Source organism: Aristolochia californica, unplaced genomic scaffold, assembly GCF_029961685.1.
Source record: "Aristolochia californica isolate CCGP_79_NKW_82.1479 unplaced genomic scaffold, dmAriCali1.0.hap1 SCAF_5, whole genome shotgun sequence".
NCBI lineage: Eukaryota > Viridiplantae > Streptophyta > Magnoliopsida > Piperales > Aristolochiaceae > Aristolochia > Aristolochia californica.
The window spans coordinates 38,898,793-38,918,738 of NW_027182214.1; the positions used below are offsets into that span (position 1 = coordinate 38,898,793).

The 19,946-nt window shown below is 39.0% G+C and overlaps 1 protein-coding gene across 1 annotated transcript; it reads right to left on the reverse strand.

Annotated features, from left to right (window-relative positions):
* Positions 1–222: 222 nt before the first annotated feature.
* Positions 223–3,832, reverse strand: LOC137965762 (3-oxoacyl-[acyl-carrier-protein] synthase I, chloroplastic-like). The gene is made up of 7 exons (XM_068812101.1): positions 3,216–3,832; positions 1,870–2,301; positions 1,522–1,695; positions 1,137–1,250; positions 955–1,056; positions 784–850; positions 223–684 (listed from the first exon to the last, which is right to left on the reverse strand). Exons 1-7 carry the CDS (start codon positions 3,672–3,674, stop codon positions 617–619), a joined length of 1,416 nt encoding a protein of 471 aa, XP_068668202.1. The 5' UTR covers positions 3,675–3,832; the 3' UTR covers positions 223–616.
* Between the last annotated feature and the right edge of the window lie 16,114 nt (positions 3,833–19,946).

Genomic DNA, 19,946 nt, shown 5'->3' on the forward strand with positions numbered 1-19,946 from the left:
CCCCGTGGTCTTAGGACAGCTCCCTCCTCAGAGGTTTGTCGCTGACATATATATATGTTTCAGCACCTTTGGAATTAACAAGGAAATGTAAATGTGACGGAATTACTAATCAAGTGGAAGACAGTGGCCGTCGAGTATACTACCTCGGTGGACTGCACCAATCTTACATTTCAGGTTCTCTTTTGGTAGAAATAATTCGTCTCAGTATAAAAAGTCTACGTAGATTCTCTTATCCAAAGCTTTATTTGTCTGTTATCGCCATTGTAGCTTTAGAAAGAAGAGCACAATCAACTTTTCAGGAATGCAGAAGGGTATAAAAATGTCTAAATATGACTACAACAGTGGCCAAACTAGTAACCTCAGTAGATAGGATTCCTAATCCTAACTCAGTGTCACCCCATTAACCTCCACTAAATTACACCAAAAAATATCACCACCCATCTGTCACAGTTTGATGTATTCAAATGGGCCGTGATGGGGACTTTCTCTTCAACTGATTAGCTGCAACGTTCTTACAAAAGCAAATTAGAGATCAGGACCAAAACACTCGGGAAGTGATAAAAGAAACAGGAGAGCTAGTATAAAAGCAAGAACAAAAATGTAGAACAATCTGCAATCAGTGCTTGAATGCGGAAAAGACCACCACTGAGTTGTGTCCTCCAAATCCAAAGGAATTAGATATAGCTGCACACAATATCAAATTATCAGGCTTCCTCCCTTGAGAGTAAAAATGTTTTCCTCAACAGCATGCCTACAGCTTATCACTAAGGTTTTATAACCTACCCACATTCACTTCATGCTGCTTCTTTTGATTAGCCACTGTGTCAAACTCAACTGAAGGCTCCGGGTCCTGCGATTCACGAAGAAAAGCAGCAAAAGCATTAACTAGAAGGCATTAGAACTTTCATTTTTTTTTTCTTTGCCAAATAGAAAACCTTCCAATGAAATGCTTACAAATTGGTTTATTGTAGGATGCAGCCATCCAGTGGTTATCGCTTTCACTGTGGCAATAGCTTCCAGGCCCCCAGCTGCTTCAAGGCAATGCCCAATCATAGACTGCAAAGAGACACAAGTCACTTTTGATGCAAATGCCCACTAATAAAATCAATCCAGACAATTGGAAACTGGCTACTCGCCTTGGTTGCATTTATTTTGATCTCAGAAGCATTCTTGAAGACCTTTTTTATTGCATTTATCTCTGCAAGATCACCAGTGATCGTGGAAGTTGCGTGTGCATTTATGTAGTTAACATATACATAACACAGAAAAGAAGAATTGGAAAATTCATTATTAAGACAGCCTTACCCAGCAATAATGAAATTTGAGTTAAGCAGGTGCTTTGGTAGGAACTAATCCAACAATGAGCAAGCATAGTTTCTGCACCATATCAATCACAATTAAGGAAAAATGACAATAAGTTGCAGGTCTTAGAGGTTCAAGTCATACAAGGGATGTAACGTGTGTGTGTAATCAGCATTCACAAAAAATAAAAGACAAACAACATCTCGGCTAAGAGAATACCTCTTCCGGTGCCACTCCAGCATCTTCAAGACTTCTCTCAATGCATGAAAAAACCCCAAGTCCATCTGCACGAGGATCCGTCATATGATGAGCATCACAGGTTACAGCTCCACCTAAATATTCAGCAATTATGGGTGATCCACGCTTCATTGCATGTTCAAGGCTCTCCATTACCTACAAAATATAAATAAGTAAAAAGTAAAAATAAAATCATCTAGTTTCAAGAAAATGAAATGAAAATCAACCATTCATGCAATATTCCCTGCAAATATCAGAAAGGAAAATTTTGATCAACTAAATGGTCAACCAAATCCTTAACTCATGAACTGAAAGAGATTCAAAACATACCAAAACCCCAGCTCCTTCGCCCATAACAAAACCATCTTGGTCCTTGTCCCATGGCCTTGAAGCTCTCTGTGGATCATCATTCCTCTGAGATAAGGCTCTACAAGCAACAAATCCACATAAACCTATGGGAATAATTGCAGCTTCAGTCCCACCCGCAACCATTAGATCAGCTTCACCTTTCCGAATATGATTAGCAGCAGCATAGAAGCAATAATTGGAGGTAGCACATGCAGTAGATATTGAATAGTTGGGACCCATGAAACCAAGTTCAATTGCAAGCAAAGCAGAACCCATGTTGGTTATAGCATAAGGAACAACGAATGAAGTAATTTTCCGATAGCCACGTTCTATAAGAGCTTGGACACCATCAGAGAACACTGTAAGACCACCCATGCCAGTCCCAACAAGCACACCAGCTCGCACCTTGTCAATCTGAAAACATCAACCCATGCAGTTACGAAACATTCTAACTCAACTATGTAATCCAATGATAGCTCGTAATTGTAAACGATATCTTCATAAGAGGAGTTCAAAATACCCTATGATAATGAACTAAATTTCTTGTGAGCCAACAGCTACATTTCTATAAAGAATGCTTTAGAGTAATACCTCCATGAGTAAAGCTGAACATAACTGCTTATTAGTATCCAAATATGCACTACTTGCCTCTTGAGTACCATTCCTCAAGACAACACAATTTAAAAGATTATGGTCCATATACTTCTGATCAATGTGTTCTGAAACAGAGTGATTGTCAAAAATATTTTGACTCCTTGTTAATCCCAAATTCTCACCTGATCAAGTGAGAAACAGAACTAAAATCTGCATCAACTGAGACCTAAAATTCTCCTGAGCAAATGGCTATAATGACAGAACAAGGCTGTGACACGAGTTCCTTATCTGTCATGTTTACAGAAAAATTTCCGAGTTCCCGCTACAACTATAGCCAGATGTTAAACAACCAATTAGGTAAACCAGAATATTAGAGTCATTCAAGAGTATAGATATAGTGTTAGCGGCTATAAAGTATCGACTAATATTTGGGAGAAAATCAAATATTATCCTAGAGCCCACCAAAATGATGTCCTGTGTAATTCAGCAAATAAGCAGGAAAGAGAAGAAAGTCCATAACTCCATCTCCAAAGCATACAACGGCTACATGCACAAACATAAAATATAGATCCAAAACCAGCATTTTCTCAAACGAAAGCCCCAATATCAACTTCCAACCGCACAACGACACCACGAATCATTAAGAATCATTTCGCCGAACAAATAGCACGCAACAAAAGAACTCAAGCAACGCGAGCACCTCAAATTCAAAATAAATTAAATGCATAACCCACCTTGCTGAGATCGGTACCTCCCAGGCCCGCATTCTCCAGAGCCTTCTTACCACCGACGAGGCAGTATCTGAGGCTGTCATCGAGCCGTCGATCGTTCTTTCCGTCGATGTATCCATCAGATGTGAAGCCCCGGATCTGACCACCGAATCTCGTGGGAAACTTGGAAGCATCAAAGCGATCAATAGGGCCGATGCCGCTCTCACCGGCGAGGAGCCGGTCGTAGTAGGCATCGACGTCATTCCCGAAGACGGAAACAAGACCCATTCCAGTGACAACAACTCTCTTCTTAGGATCAGTCTCCCGTTTGGAAGCCTCAGAAACAGAAGCCCGTACAATGGGTCCGGGATGAGAGAGGCGGACATTGGGACGGAGGAGAACGGGGAAGGCCGATGATTGCCTGGGAAGAAGATCTGAGGGTGAAACATGAAGGGAGTGCGACTTAACCTGGAGGGTTTGCATGGTGGCGAAGTGGAGAGAGCGAGAAAGAGATGCGCACAAGAGTTCGAACTAAATCTGTCAGACAAAAACCGCTCATAAAGAAAGAAGTCGTTCGATTCTTTCGGAAAAACAAGTCGCTGGAAGAGAGTGCCCCTCAGATTTCCTAAGCCGCGAGAGAGAGAGAGAGAGTCCGAAGCAGGACGTACTACTCACTAGTCACTAGCAGAGGCTGTAGACAATAGTCACGAGATTCCGTACTCTTTATGGGCTTCGAACCGAGCGGCGGTTATCTTCGATTCGGTATCCCCCGAGATGTCGAACTCACTAGTCACTAGCAGAGGCTGAGTAGACACTAGTCACGAGATTCGGTACTCTTTATATTTAGGGGTTATCTTCGATTCGGTATCCCCCGAGATGTCGAACTCACTAGTCACTAGCAGAGGCTGAGTAGACACTAGTCACGAGATTCGGTACTCTTTATATTTAGGGGTCGCTTTGAACCGAGCCGGCTCGCGAGTGGCTCGGTTTGATTCGGTAACCCCCTAGATCTCGAACTCACTAGTCACTAGCAGAGGCTGAGTAGACAATAGTGTGAGATTCGATACTCTTTAATAGGGGTGGCTTTGAACCGAGCCGGCTCACGAGCGGCTCGAGCTCGGTTTAGTTCGATTCGGTATCCTTAGATTTCGAATTGAGTTCGTGATCCCAGATTGACTCGTTTAAATTAACGAGTTGAGCTCGACCAAATCCAGGTTCGGCTCGACAGCTCGCAAGCCAACTCATTAATTTAACGAGCGGTGTGGGATTTAGGGGAGTCGGGAGTCTCGGGACCGAGAATAAAGTTATGTCGCAGGACTCTCTTCCATTCCGTCTCTGCCATTCCAGCACGATTTTCTAGCGGAAATCGTGGATTAGATATCAGAATTGTTGTCCGTCAGGCGGTGATTCATTGGAAATGAGGGATTTTGGTCTTCATATCCCTTGTTCTCTCTCTCCATCTTTGATTCCTCACTCTCTGATTTACAGGAAAACGTTCAGGTAAAATTTGTCACTCTTTCTTTCTTTCATTATCTGGGATTGAAATGTTGAATAAGAAGCACAAGCAAAGGCCAATTGACATCATTCCCATATCAAGCTCAAGAAAATCTCCAACCACACTCATCTAGACTACAATAGAAAACCAATCCTACCAATTGCATGCATATTGCCCTGATTACTCTTTTTCGACCTATGTACCAGTGGGGAAGAAGAAGGGCAAGACCAGTAGGATGAAGAATGAAGAAACAGACATAACAGCATGGAAGGATTCTATAGGGGATAAACTAAATTCCTTAAATGACATCAATCGACAGACCGCGCCACCCACAAACGTCCCAGTTCTTCTCGAATTCATAGATTTGACAGTGTTGCATACGAACCCCAAATTGTGTTTATCGAATCTTACCACAGAGGAAAGAAGAAACTGCTGACCATGGAAGAGCACAAGTGGCTTTAACTCCATGATTTTCGCTCCCGAAAAAGGGAAAAAAAGCACGAAATTGCTACTTCGAAGACGTTTCGCTCAGCAGCTGTGAGTTTGTGAAAACGATGGTGCTCGATGGTTGCTTCGTACTTGAGTTCTTCTTCAAGTTTAATGAGTTTAGGGTTTGATCCCAACCCAATTTGTGACAAAAGGTTGGTGTGGGATACAGTCGGTCATGATTTGATTCTTGTGGAAAACCAACTTCCTCTCTTCGTTCTCTCTCACATATTTGATTGGACAAACCAAACAGAAAATGTAAAATTAGAAAATGAACAAAAAAATTTTAAAAATCGTATGGAACAATCAAGAAACAAACATTATAGCATTTAGAAGAATGAGAAAGACACAAGCGTACTTGGAACAAGAAACAAATTTATAGATTACATTACAATAATTTAAAGAAATAATTCTTGTTGACAATATTTTATGAAATAAAACTTAAAAATAATTAGCTAGAATATTAAATGTATTCTTCTAACACTAAATAAAAATTTATAATAAATTCCCATATAAATTTTAATTTTTGAAGTTTTAGAAAGTTTTCAATAAAATATATGAGAGATTTTGTTATGATTTTAAAAGAGAATTTCAAAATGACTTTTCCCACTCCCATAAAAAGTTTGCGATGACTAATAATCGAAACTCATAGTCACAGTTGATGGTATAATAATTTTAGCATGAGGCAATTTTTATAGCAATTTTGTGTTTGACATTTTATTTGATTAAAAATTTATCGATAAGTATGGTAATATATTAGATTGATTATTATTTTTTATTTATTTCCCTAGAAGAGGCAATAAGATGTCCATTTAAATTTCCTAAGAAAATTTTAAAATATTTCTTGTAATTTTCGAGTAAGTCTCTAATAGTAATAGGATTTTTTTTGGAAATATGTATCCTAGGAAAAACATTTCTAGTTTTTCCTAGAATATAAATTTTCAACCAGGGGCACTAAGGAGCCCATAGTAAATTTATGGCCAGAATAAAAAATTAGAAAATAATCTAGACAACATTTGGGGTAAAAAAGATTAATATTGGTGGGTTCTAATCCATTATCGAGATTCAATCCCGAACCTCCCCTATCATTCTTTTTTTAAAATGTATGCATAATTTTATAGGAAATTTATTTGATATATATTTTATGTAGAGTATTAAATGTAGGTTAACCTCGAACTCGGTTAAAATTATTAGGCTCGAGCTCGATTACAATTTTAGGCTCGAGGCTAGTTCGGCTCGAGTTTGAGTTCGAAATCTTTAAATCAAACTCGGCTCGAACATAGGAAGGTTCAAACTCAGCTGGATTCAATGCCACCCTTATGCCCAATTTTAAGTAGAGGTCATGCCAAATTTTATATAGAGGTCATGCCCAATTTTATGTAAAATGTATGCGTAATTTTATATACAATTTATTTGACATTTATTTTTTGAAAAATTTTAAATGTATGTTGGAGCTCGAAGTCGAGACATGTAAATTTTTAAAAGTTTTAAATGAATGTTGAAGCTCGAGCTCAGCTCGGTTCGAACTCGGCTCGAGCTCGAGCTTGGTTCAAACTCGATTAAAATTATTGGGCTCGAGCTCGATAAAAATTTTAGGCTCAAGGTTAGGCTTGGCTCGAACATAGGCAGGTTCGGGCTTGGCTCGGCTCGATGCCACCCCTACTCTTTATGTGGTTGGATATGCACACGCGTGGTTTGTAAGCGTCAGCTGTGGTGGGATACGAGCGGAAGCAATTTAATCAACTTAAAAGTGAAGGGAGATTTAAGGCCTAGTTGTTAGAGCACCCTATAAGTTTTACTAGGTAAAGTGCACAAAAACCAGTTAGTGCACTTTGTAAGTTAGAAGGGAAAGTGAATTATATTTCCGTTTTAGGCATAACCTGAGGTAAAGTGAGGTAAAGTGAATTCACTCGTGTCGAGCATTGAATTCACTTTCCCTCAGTCCATTACATTGGGCTATTGGGCGGGCTGTGAAAAGGAAGTTGGAGAAAAAAAAAATTGCAACTTCTCGCTCGTGACCTTGGGCGATTTCAATCCCCCCTCTGCAATGTCTCCGGGGTTCTAGCTGAACCTCTCTTCCTCTCACCATCCCCAACACCGTTGACCTTTGGGGACTTCTCTCCCCTCTCTGCAACCTCTCTGGCTCGATTCGAAAGAAACTAGGGTAGACCCTTCTTCCTAGAAATCAAAGGTTAGTCTTCATCTTGTTTTTGAATCGTTCCTTTGCCTCTCATTTTATTTTTTGGCTCCATTTTTCGGAATCGTTCCTCTGCCTCTCTGTGCTTGCTATTTGAAATTCCATGGTTTTCTGATTCAGGAATTTTTTCCCAAATACATTTCCTAGAAATCTTCCCTTTTTCTCCTTTCCATGCCTTTTCTTTTGTTGTTTCTGCATTTGAGGCTTTAGAGTGGAGTAATGTTGGTTTGGTTTGGTTTTCAATTTTTTTGGGTGAAAAATAAAGCTATTGAAGTGGTATGCTTCGTAATTTTTTTTTGTTTTTTTTTTTTGTTTCTCCACCAAATTCTTCGATGCTTTATAGCTTTTTTTGTTTTCCAACTTTCATCATATTCTCTTTCGGTCCAATAAAATTCATCATATTGCAATAAGCTCTATCAATAGTATTAAATTATATGACTTCCTGGAGGAGATCAAACTTGTATATTGTACCCCACTTAGTTCAATTGATTCTACTAAGGTGGAAATCCATGCCCTCTGTCATAGCTTGAAGCTTTACCGTGGTTCCTTCTCTGCCTCCCCATTATTGAGGGTGACTCAATGGCTCTTATCAGCAGGGTTGCAAATCATGTTGCCCCTCCATGGAGGCTCTTGCAGTATTACAACAAGATCATGGACATAGCCTTGTAAGTGGAGTAATGTCGATTCTGAGTTATGCAACCTTGGTTTTGTTTTCGATTTTTTTGGGTGAGAGTGGTATCCTTTGTAAATTCTGTTTTTGTATCTATTGAATTGTTGGTTCCGAGTTCAAGACTAACTTTACCTATTACTAATTGTCATTTCGTTTGAGTTTTTTTGTTACTGTTAGTTAGTTGTTCTTCTGATGATGATTTCCAGTAAGGCTGCTTAAAGAGTAAACTTTAGATTTTTACGCAGATCAATTGGTCTTTAAAGAGATCAACTGATCTCTTTCTAGTAAGGGTAGGAGAAATGGAGAATTGTGTTATCATATGTTCAACTAATGGACTATGTTTTTTATTTTTTACGAATCAAAATAACCTTGTCTTTAGTTTGCTATGTTCTTTTGTTTTGGGTTTCTCCCCCTAGGGCCCTTGCATCCTTTCTTTCTCTCTTTAGTTGATTTGCAAATTGGATCATGTGCAATTTGCAAATTAACGTCTAAGTGGGGACTAAGTCTATCAAGTAGGAACTTGACTAGATTTGTCTTCTACTAAATCGCACTGTCTGCACACAATAACATTATTAAGTTATTTAGAGTCTAATTAATTGTTTTATTTCAGTTAAATAATTAATAGGCCACAAGGGTATTTTTATAATAATTTATCTTGAACCTTGTAAGGGTGAACCCTATTTAAGGGGTAAGAGTAATGAGAAAAAGCAAGTATTGATTTAGAGTAAACAAGGGTTTTGAGTTCTCCTCAACGAGCTCAGGGGTGTGCGTTCTCCTCAAAGAACCTAGGTTTTTCAAGCTTCCCTTTGGTTTGATTTTCTTCTCTTTTCTCTTTCTCCCTAGGAATCGTTGTGTTAGATCCGGGACCGTAACAACTGGTATTAGAGTGGGAACACAATGAAGGATTCTTCAACCCGAGAAGAAATACTTGCCATACTCCAGGATTTGCGCACAACAGCAGGTAGGATGTATCAAGATGTACGCACCCTAGTATGTGAGATGCGTCAATCTTCTATTAAAATGTTGAAGGAATGGTCTGCAATTGAGAGGCATTTCGCTGCCACAGAAAAGAAGGTCATACGACCTAAAATCTCCGAGCAAGAAAAATTCACAAAACGTAAAGCAGCAAACGCTGTCTTGGACAGGAAGAAAGGCCACGACCTCGAAAAAATCACAATTTCTGCACAGGGAAATCTTGAGGCGAACTCCAGCAGCAGGGACCTAGAAATCCAAAATTGGAGTCTAAAACCTCAAATCCAAAATCGTCCAAAACCTTGTCAGAACTTAATGATTTGGGTGCGACCTCAAATCCGAAGTCGAAATCTGTTGTAGAGGAACCAAGAGGCATGTTCGTCATTCAACCTCAAGGTTCTTCGGACCAGAACTATTCTAAATTTTGGCTACGACGTCCTGCTGTTCGCCATCGAAAAAGGGTGAGGCTCCATCGGAAAAAAATTTGGTGGGTTTTGGCTTCAGAATGACACTTCTCCCTCTCACTCTCGCTCTCAGTAGCCCAACAGGAAACCAACCTCAACGCATTTTGGGGTAAGTTCCTAAAACGCATTTTTATGTCAAAACGCTTCTTCCATGGGGTTGATGGGGCTCAAATGGCCTGAGTAGTAGCAACGCTGCTCGAATTTTATGGAATTCCAATTTTTGCATCTGAATGGAGATATGGGACTTTTTTGGAGATTCCGGGAATGCTAAAAAAATTTCTTGGGGTGATTTTTTTTTTCTGTTGATGCAAACAATACTTGTGCATCTGTTCTTTGTCAAATTAAAAATGTTGAGCTTAATTTTTTGGGTGATATGTATGCTGCTCGACCATTGTTCTTGTCAATTCTTCAACCAGGGGCATTTGAGGATGCTTTTATACTCTTCAAGCGACTGCCTTAGTTGAGCATAGTTGCTAGTTCTTTTACTTATTGTACAATAATTGATGGGTGTCTTAAACTAGGAAGGATTATTGAGGCACTTGAGATATTTGATGAGTACAAAAAGACTTCGATGGATCTTCTGGTACTACTAGTTATAACTTCATCATTGGAGTGCTCTGCAGAGAAGGTATGGTGGAATTGGCAGCTACCCAATTTTTTGAACTCAGAAAAAATGGGTTGCCATTGCATGATTTTATTTATATGAAATTGATGGATGCCAAGTTTAATGAATTGTGGTGAAGAGGGTATCTTCGAGTTGCTTCATTATATTGAACAATTAGATTATGAGAAACTTTGTTTGTTGTATTATAATGATGTTATTAGTTTTTTTATGCAAGAAAGGTTGTCATTATGCAGTAAACAAGCTTCTAGTTCATTACATGTGCAAACAGAACGTAAATGGAGCTCTTCAATTTCTAAATTATAGGGATGAGGGAGGTTTAAGCGCCCTAACAACAATCTTGTATGCACTTTCCAGGCAAGGGAGAGATCAAATTTCTCATGAGCTTGTCCTGGAAGCTGAAGAAATGGGAATGGTTTTGGATGTTGTTGTCTACTATGTTCTGGTTGATGGGCTCTGCAAATAAGGATGTCTGCAAGAGGCTTTAGATCTCTGTGAGAGGATGAGAGTCAAGGGTGTCCATCCCAATATAGTTACTTATAAGGTAGTGATTAATGGTTTGTGCCATGAGGGATGTCTGGTGCAAGCATTTAGGCTGTTTGATTCAATAGAGAAAATTAATGTTCTTCCCTTTGTTGCTACATATTCAACTTTGATAGATGTTGTATGTCAAGAAGGACTTCTACAAGATGCAAATGAATTATATAAAAGAATGGTTCTCAAGGGTTTGATTCCAAATACACATGTCTACACCTCATTAATCAATGGTAATTGCAATTACGAATTAATTGAGCAAGCACTTGGTCTTGTTATTCACATGGAAGAAAGTGCCCAAATACCCGATGCCTTAACAGTTAGTTATGTGCTTGGTGGTTATTCTGTCAAAGGTGACATGGAAGTTGCACTTGCATTTTTTGGTGAGTACCGAAGTCGGGGAATTTTACCTGACTTTTTGGTCTATTTTGGTGAGGGGACTGTTTACCAAGGGTAGAATAGAAGAAGCAAGAACCATTATGAAAGAGATGCTCCAAAGTCCATCAATAGTAGAGTTGATAGATAATGCAAGGAATGAGATTGAAATAGAGTCACTAACATATTTTCTTGATGGTTTAACAGATCATGGAATTATTCTCGAGGCAATCAATGTGCTTGAGGAAATGTTTGAAATAAAGGTGGAGTACTAGAATACTATTCTAAGGAGTTTGATGTTTTTGGGAATGGTAGAGAAAGGGCTGTGGGGGATGATTTTTAATACTACGGATAGGAACAAATCAAATTCTGGACAGTCTCATGGACAACACTGATGTTGGGCTCTACACAAAGAGGGCATCCTAGCAAGGCCATAGAGCTCTTGTCAGAAAAGAAGTCGGAAACTATGGATCCCAATTCTGTAATTATATCTGGCCTTCTTTCTATATGTTCACTGTTAAGGAAGGTGAAAATGGGTCGAGTAGTACAAGCTGGCCAATGTGAGGACCTTGGACTGGCTCCACCGGGTGACAACTGTGACTGCAGGGTGGTTGTTCTCAGTACAGCAAGGTATGAACATAACAGGTCACTTGAAGAGGCTCATGGGTTCTTCCAAAAAATGATGTTTGATGTGCCAATGCCGAAAACAGTGTTGTAAGATAGACAAGAAAACAGTGTTGTTGTGGTTGTGTAGAAACCAGTGTTGAAAATAGTGTTGCACCACATTTTTCAACATGATATACCAGTGCCGTTGTTCGGTGGTGTTATTGATGTTGCAGTGAACTAAGGTGCCAAACATAAAAAAATGCAACCTAAGAGAAAGGATTTTGCTACAACAAGTGCCCTTCTTCTTTTTGGACAGACCGAACGTTTGGACTTATTTAGATGGACAAGTATGTTTAATTTTCTAATTCATGCTCATAAACATCACAACCTAGAGCGATACATGGAGATACACAATAGGATTGTCTCAAAGTACTTAGAGAAACCTGGTCTGAGAATCTCGCCTGCTGGCTGTCAAGCCCTTGTGAGAGGCTTTGAAGTCCATGGTATTAATAGAATTGCTCACTTTTTGGACCACTGGGGAATTATCAACTATATGGCTTCAACTTTACAACCTCAATCCAAGGTTGTGGGTCCAATTATCCAAGAACAGGCAAATGGGGACCTTCAAGTTTCTTCTATTGCATTGAAATCTATTGATAGTTTGATCCATTTCGCCAAGTCAAAAAGAAATTATCGGTTCGAAGATGTGTATTCTGTGCCCTCAATAATATTTTGCTACATAGGTCTCCACGATCGGTTGTAATATTTTGCTACATCAAGTCATACTGGAAGCTTGTAAAAAAAAAACAATATGGTGGAATGCTCCTGTTTTGTCGTCCAAAGGGTTGACCCAGATACTGCGGATGCTACTTGGGACCAAGTGGAGACGTCGGCAAGGGCAAGCAGAGCCTACCTTCGAGCTTGAGGACAAGCTCTTTCTCCCAGAGGGTGTAATTTTATGCACACAATAACATTATTAAGTTATTTAGAGTCTAATTAATTGTTTTTCTTTAATTTAATTTATTTTATTTCAGTTAAAGAATCAATAGGCCATATTGGCATTTTTGTAATATTTTATCCTGAACCTTATAAGGGTGAACCCTATTTAAGGGGTAAGAGTAATGAGAAAAACCAAGTATTGATTTAGTGTAAACAAGGGTTTTGAGTTCTCCTCAACGAACTCAGGGGTGTGCGTGTCAGAGCTGGTTGGTTACATCCACCACTGATGGGTTAGGTACTTAACTTTCCACACTTAACAGACCGGTGTTGTATTGGATAGGCGTTTGACATGGTATCAGAGCTGGGCTCCACGTTCCGCATTCAAATCCCGATGGAAGCTGTAGGGAATGGGAATGGTGGGTGTCAGAGCTAGGTGGTTCCGTCCACCACTGATGGGTTAAGTACTTGGCTTTTTGGTCTGTTAAGTGCGAAAAGCCAAGTACCTAACCCATCAGTGGTGGACGGAACTACCCAGCTCTGACACCCACCGTTCCCGTTCCCTACCGCTTCACCCAGGATTCGAACGCAAAACGTGGTGCCTAACTTTGATACCATGTCGAATGCCTAGCCAATACAACCCAAAAGACTGGTTTGCTAAGTGCGGAAAGCCAAGTACGTAACCCATCAGTGGTGGACGGAACCACCCAGCTCTGACAATGCGTTCTTCACAAAAAACCTAGGGTTTTCAAGCTTCTCTTTGGCTTGATTTTCTTTTCTTCTCTCTTCCTCCCTACAAATCGTTGTGTTAGATCCGGAACCGTAACACTCAGTACTTCCATATTCAGTAGGCAAGAGCAATAAGGTCCAACCATGAGATGTTGTAGATACAGTCAAGATCACGACCTCATTTTGTATCAGAGGTGATCAATGGAGAAACAAAAGAATGCTGAATTATTAAGTGCATTTCAGAATCTCCAAATGACTGTGTCCCACCACAGACAAAAAACCATGATGCATTCTTTCAGTTACAAACCATAGACTATGTTGAATTTAGGACCCCATGAATATTATCTCGAGCAAGGGGAGAGAGAAAGAAAAAAGAGAAAAGGAAAAGAGTGCTCTCGGGGTAGAGAGAGGAGAAGAAGAAAAAAACAAAAGAGAGGAGAGGGAGATTTCTTTCACGTTAATGAGAGAAGAGGAGAGCTTGACTGAATGCCTCAACCAAGACCCCTATTTATACTATTTCCAATACATAATTAAGGAAACTCCTTAATCAATTAGGATTTCTACTTTCCTTTATAATACATCTAAGGAAGATAAATCAATCATATAAATCAAGGAAGATATGCAAATCTTTCCAACTCATGTTGGGAAAGATACCAGCTTGTCATGTACATGTGGGTCCCACTTAATCCTCAAATCTTCCAATGTATTCCAGCTCATTCCAGCTCATGTGGTGATTCCTCTTGGCTGACATCCTCATGGTGGGTCCCACATTGTAAGACTCCCCCTCAAGCTAGGGGTGAAAAAACATCGTAGATGCCCAACTTGCTGCAGATGGTGGACAAAATTTTATGAGTGATTGGTTTGGTGAAAATGTCTGCAATCTAGTTCTACGAAGATATATGCTGGAGGGATAAGATGCCTGTAGTGAATTTTTCCCGTATGAAGTGACAATCTATTTCAATATGCTTTGTTCTTTCATGGAAGACTGGATTCGAAGTGATGTGCATTGCGAACTGATTATCACAATATAAGTCCATAGAGGCTTCTTTATAGAATCCTAGTTCAATAAGAAGGGATCTTATCCGTATGAGTTCACTAACTGTGTGTGCCATGACCCTGTATTCTGCTTCTGCACTAGACCGTGCCACTACATTCTATTTCTTGCTTCTCCATGTAACCAAGTTCCCTCCAACCATCATACAATATCCCAAAGAAGATTTTCTATCATCCATGGATCCTGCCCAGTCAGCATCTGAGAATCCTTCGATGTTGAACTGACCATGATTTTTATAAAGTTCTCTTCCTCGTGCTCCTTTCAAATATCACAATATCCTTTCTAATGCTTGCCAATGACTGAGTTATGGGTTGTGCATATATTGGCTTACCACACTGACTACATATGATTGAATGTCCCAATTACAGCCATACTCTAACAATTAAAGATAAGTCCCAACATAATTAAATAACTCAATACAGATAAATGACAAACATAACTCAAACTAGAACTCTTCTAGGACGCGACAATAAGATAAATATGCCTTTGTGAGTCCTTCTTGATCTTCCAACTTATGTGATAAGGATGCCAGATCGTAGTAATCATGGTGGGTTCTACTTCTTATGTACTTGGGCCTATCTTGTGGGCTTTCCTTGGTTGTTTGGCCCTTATTATAATACTCTTAGATATGTGGGTCTTCCTTGGTTGTTTGGCCCTTATTATAATACTCTTAGATATGTGGGTCTTCCTTGGTGTTGAATTTATGGAAAAGTGAAATACTTCATTGACATCAATAACTTGTTGTAATCAGAGTACATGAACCTCTATTTATAAGAAGGTAGTAGAGTCCAATTGCAATAACACAACCCTTGTCCCAATCACACCCAAACTCTAACACTTAAAGATAAGTCCTAACATAATTAAATAACTGAATATATATAAAAGACAAACATAACTAAAACTAAAAACTCTTCTTTGATGTGACCGTAAGATAAGATACTTTTGTGAGTCCTTCTTGATCTTCCAACTTATGTGATAAGGATGTCAGCTCATGGTAATCATTGTGGGTCCTACTTCTTATGGGTTTGGGCCCATCTTGTGGGCCTTCTTTGGTCGTATAGCCCATCTTATAATAATCTTAGATCTGTGGGCCTTCCTTGGTCGTGTGGGCTTGAGCTTATCTTCCAACACTCCCCCTCAAGCTGGGGGTGAGAGAACAACATGAACTCCCAGCTGGTTGCAAATGATGTATATAATATTTTTGTATAAAATGGCACATCTTCCAATACTCCCCCTCACGCTGTTGCATCCTTCATTGAGGCCTTGCGTCATAATATAAGTGAGAGTAAAAATCACTCCTAGTCAGTAAGCCATTGCTCCATACTCCAGTCCTTATGCTGGATGTAGGGCACACTCCATCTTCTATCGGAAGTGTGTCTATCGTCATTGCTCTGTAGTGTCCACCACAGTGTCCCTCCAAAGGACAACGAGTCTCAAGTGGTAGGAGACATAAAAGCCATTACAGGGGGGGGGGGGGGATAACGTAGATGTAATAATAAGTTCCCCTGTCATGGACTTCCAACCACAAATAATTTTGATATTTTTGATGGGGATGAAGTTCCTCCATCATGGACTTCCAACCACAAATAATTTTTATCTTTTTTACGGGGATGAAGTTCCTCCATCATGGACTCCCAACCGTAAATAATTTTGATCTTTTTGACGAGGTAAAATAAATGATGACATGAGGCCACCTCTTCTTCAATAATAATGTCCCCAAAGAGATGTAATAGCTGCAGCTGAATATAACACGACCATCTTCCAACACATATAACACGAACCAAATAATAAACTTTGTAAAAGAACCCATGAAATAATCCGATATAAAAAATTCTTCTTTGATGCACAAGCTTCATCTTTTGTTCTCCCCCTTTCTTGAATATTTTGGTCACATAAACTTATTCACAACATATGAAATAAAATACCTCTTTCTTGTACTTCTTGTACTTCTCCCCCTCAAGCTGGGAGGTAATGGCAATTATCCCAGCTTGAACCAAATATCATAGATGTAGCCATAAACCCAAATAATAGAGATGTATAAATAAGCCCTCAAACCAGGGAGAAGTGAGATATTTTCTGATATATCAACGCAAACAGTGACGCAAAACATTCGTCTTAAATTCAGATTTTTAATGTAACAGAATACTAGCATGACCTCTGATTCTTCCAATTCGAATATATATTTCAATGTATATCAGATTGACATGAAATGTTTTCCTTATGAAAGTAGACTTAAATAAATTTCATCCAAGTATAACTTAACTTCATGAAATATAATTTTCAGAAGATAAATAATCTGATATATTTCGGTCTCTGTTATCTGGCCAAACTAAATATTGTTTCTCCTATTTTTCAAAAATGACCATTGACTCTTCAAAGATCAATATCTCCTTATAAAAAGATCATACCGAGGATTGGTTGAATAGGTAAGAAAATAAACTTACGTAGCTTTCTTTTGATATATAATTATCCATTTAAAGTCTCTTTATTTATAGCATAAAATACCTCGAAATTTCAAGCCTTCTGCTGCTGCTCGAACCTCTTTTTTGCAATCTGACATTCGTTCTTTCAAATATCGATATCTCTCAATAGATAAATCCGATTGGAACAAATAGGTTTTATTTGTAAAGTAGACTCCAATATATTTCCGTAAATATATAATTTTAAATATAAAAAACTACTTATAGAGGAAAAAACGCAAAGCAATCTACAGTGTAGAGACTGAAAAAAATAACTACCAACCTAGACTTAGGGTTTAGGGTTTAGAGAAAATGATCACAGAACCTGCTCTGATACCATGTTGAATTTATAGCAAAGTGAAATACTTGATTGACATCAATAACTTGTTGTAATCAGAGTACATGAACCTCTATTTATAATAGAGGAAGGTAGTAGAGTCCAATTATAATAAAACTACCCTTGACCCAATTACACCCAAACTCTAACACTTAAATATTAGTCCTAACATAATTAAATAACTGAATATAGAAAAAATACAAACATAACTCAAACTAAAATTCTTCTTTTACGTGACCATAAGATAAGATACTTTTGTGAGTTCTTATTGATCTTCCAACTTATGTGATAAGGATGCCAACTCATGGTAATCATTGTTGGTCCTACTTCTTATGGGTTTGGACTTGGGCCTTCCTTGGTCGTGTAGCCCATCTTATAATAATCTTAGAAATGTGGGCCTTCCTTGGTCGTGTGGGCTTGAGCTTATCTTCCAACACTTGGTCGTGTGGGCTTGGTCCTATCTTCCAACAGGTTCTTTTCTTAGGGCAATAGGATGAGTATCATCTTACGGGCCAAAAATAACAAGAGAAGATGGTCTTACCTCGGTGGGATCTGTAAACTTAGTAGGTGTGGTGTCAGCCAGTGTTTTTGGGGGCTGAGTCATTTCTGTAATACGGGGCACAATCGGTCGAGGAGAACCTAGTACTGAAGATAGACCTAGAGGAGCATTGTCAAAATAATATGCATAGTCTTCAAAAAATGTGACATCCCTAGACACAAGTAAACACTGAAGAGTGGGATTATAGAAAACATAACCCTTTTGGGTGTGAGAGTATCCTAAAAAGATGCACTTGATAAATTTTGGATTAAGTACTCTATGTTTTGGGGAGGAAATATGGACAAAAAATTGACACCTGAAGACTCTCAAGGGTAGTGAAAAAGGATCATCATTGAGTAATAATAGAGAGTAAGGGAATTTGTTACCAAGAATGGAAGATGGTAGCCAGTTTATGAGAAAGTATGTGGTAAGGATTGCACGTGGCCAATATGGAACTTTTATGGCATATAGTAAACCATGAGCTACCTCAAGAATATGACGGTTCTTCCGTTCGGCTACACCATTTTTTTGAGGGGTGTATTCTTTGGCATTATCTGATTGGAGTATTTTAATTTTCTGACCAAACTGAGTGAGTACCTTAGCATGAAAATATTTAAAAATCAATGGTATTTCAGAATGCTCTTTAAATAGAAATAACCAAGTGGTACGAATGAAGTCATCAATAAATGTGGTAAAATATTTTACTTGAGAAATGTTTGAGACGCTCAAGGGTCCCCATACATCAGTATGAATTAAGGTAAGCGGAGTGACACTTTTAACCTCTGGTCAAGGTGAGTATGTTGACCTCTGATATTTACTCATTTGACAGACTTCACATTGAAACTCCGACCTTGTTTTTTGCGTAGGAGAAAAATGATAAAGAGATTGAGCGGACTGATGTCTCAACCGGTTGTGCCATAACCTGGTTTTAGTTTCACTGGTAGAAATGATATTTAACCCCCCCTTGTTCACGGCCTCCACCAATCACTTGCTTCGTTATAAGATCCTGAAACACACATGAAGTGGGTGAGAAGGTGATGGAGCAATTAAAATATTCGGTGAGTTGACTAACTGATAAAAGATTTAAAGGGAAGGTAGGAACAAAAAGGATATCAGTGAGCAGAAGTGTCGGTGTAACAAAAGTGGATCCTTTCCCTTGAACTTTAGTTTGGGAGCTGTTAGCTATGGTAACATATTTATGTGAAGGACACTGAGAAACTGAGTGTAATAAATATTTGTTATCTGTAAGGTTTTGGAGTCAATTATCCAGGATGAAGAAGAGGCAGATAGCATACCTGAAGCGGTGGTGGTAGTGGTAGTTGAGGAAGTGCTTGGAGTAAACCCATCATTGTTCTCATTTTCTAGAACATCTCATACTCTTCATCAGTCAATGTTTTCTTTGCTGGAAGTGTGGTAGACTGATCTTCTTTTGTTTCACTCACTAAGGCTTGGTTAGCCTTATTCTCGTCTGGTTTGCCAGTGAGTTTATAACATCTTTCTCTTGGGTGGCATGGGATGCCACAGTAGGAGCAATCTTTCAAATGGAAGCATTGGTCTCTAGAGTGGCCAAAATTTTCACAATAAGTGCATTCCCTTCCATATGTTCTGTCAAACCCATGCCTTCCACCTCTTCCTTGGCATCCTCTATAATTTCTGCCTCGGCCTTGGCCAGATGATGATCCCCTATGACCAGAGTACATAGTGAAGGATAGTTATGGTTTTAGAGGAAGAGGCGTCTGGAATACGGAGAAGTTTGGCACATACATCATCAAAGGCTGGAACCGCGGAAGAGCTAAGAAGTTGACTCTTAGCAACATCAAGATATGGTTTGATGTTAGCAAGGCATATGGCCGTGACTAAGGCTTCTTTTTGTTTGTTTTGGATAGAGACATCTGTGGAGGTAGGCTGGGCAATTTTCCACTCTTGAGGAAGACCTCTACATCGAGCCAAATATTCAAGGACATTGTCTCCTTGTTTAGTGGTAAGCATTCTTTGGAGAATATCGTATGGCCTGTGTAAGTTGTCAGAGCTAAAAAAAAACCTAGTAAAAAAACCCAGGTATAGGTTTTTTTAACCAAATCAGTTAATGGAGAGGCTTTAGCATAAAATCTAAAAGATATTATTTCTAATTTTTTTGGAATAATCACTCATAAAAGGCTCAATTCCATTCTTCTTTATTATGGAATCTCACTCCCACAAAGTTATAACTCTTTATGCAAAAAATTCAACATTAACTGGTCCAAGATGCAAATATTTCCACAACCTCATAAGATGAAGATAT

Coding starts and splice junctions, on each gene's coding strand:
- LOC137965762 (XM_068812101.1), bottom strand. CDS start 3,674: ATGCAAACCCTCCAGGTTAAGTCGCACTCCCTTCATGTTTCACCCTCA. Junction 1,251..1,521: donor CTGGAGTGGCACCGGAAGAG/GTATTCTCTTAG, acceptor TGTTATGTATAT/GTTAACTACATAAATGCACA. Junction 685..783: donor GCAGCATGAAGTGAATGTGG/GTAGGTTATAAA, acceptor TATTGTGTGCAG/CTATATCTAATTCCTTTGGA.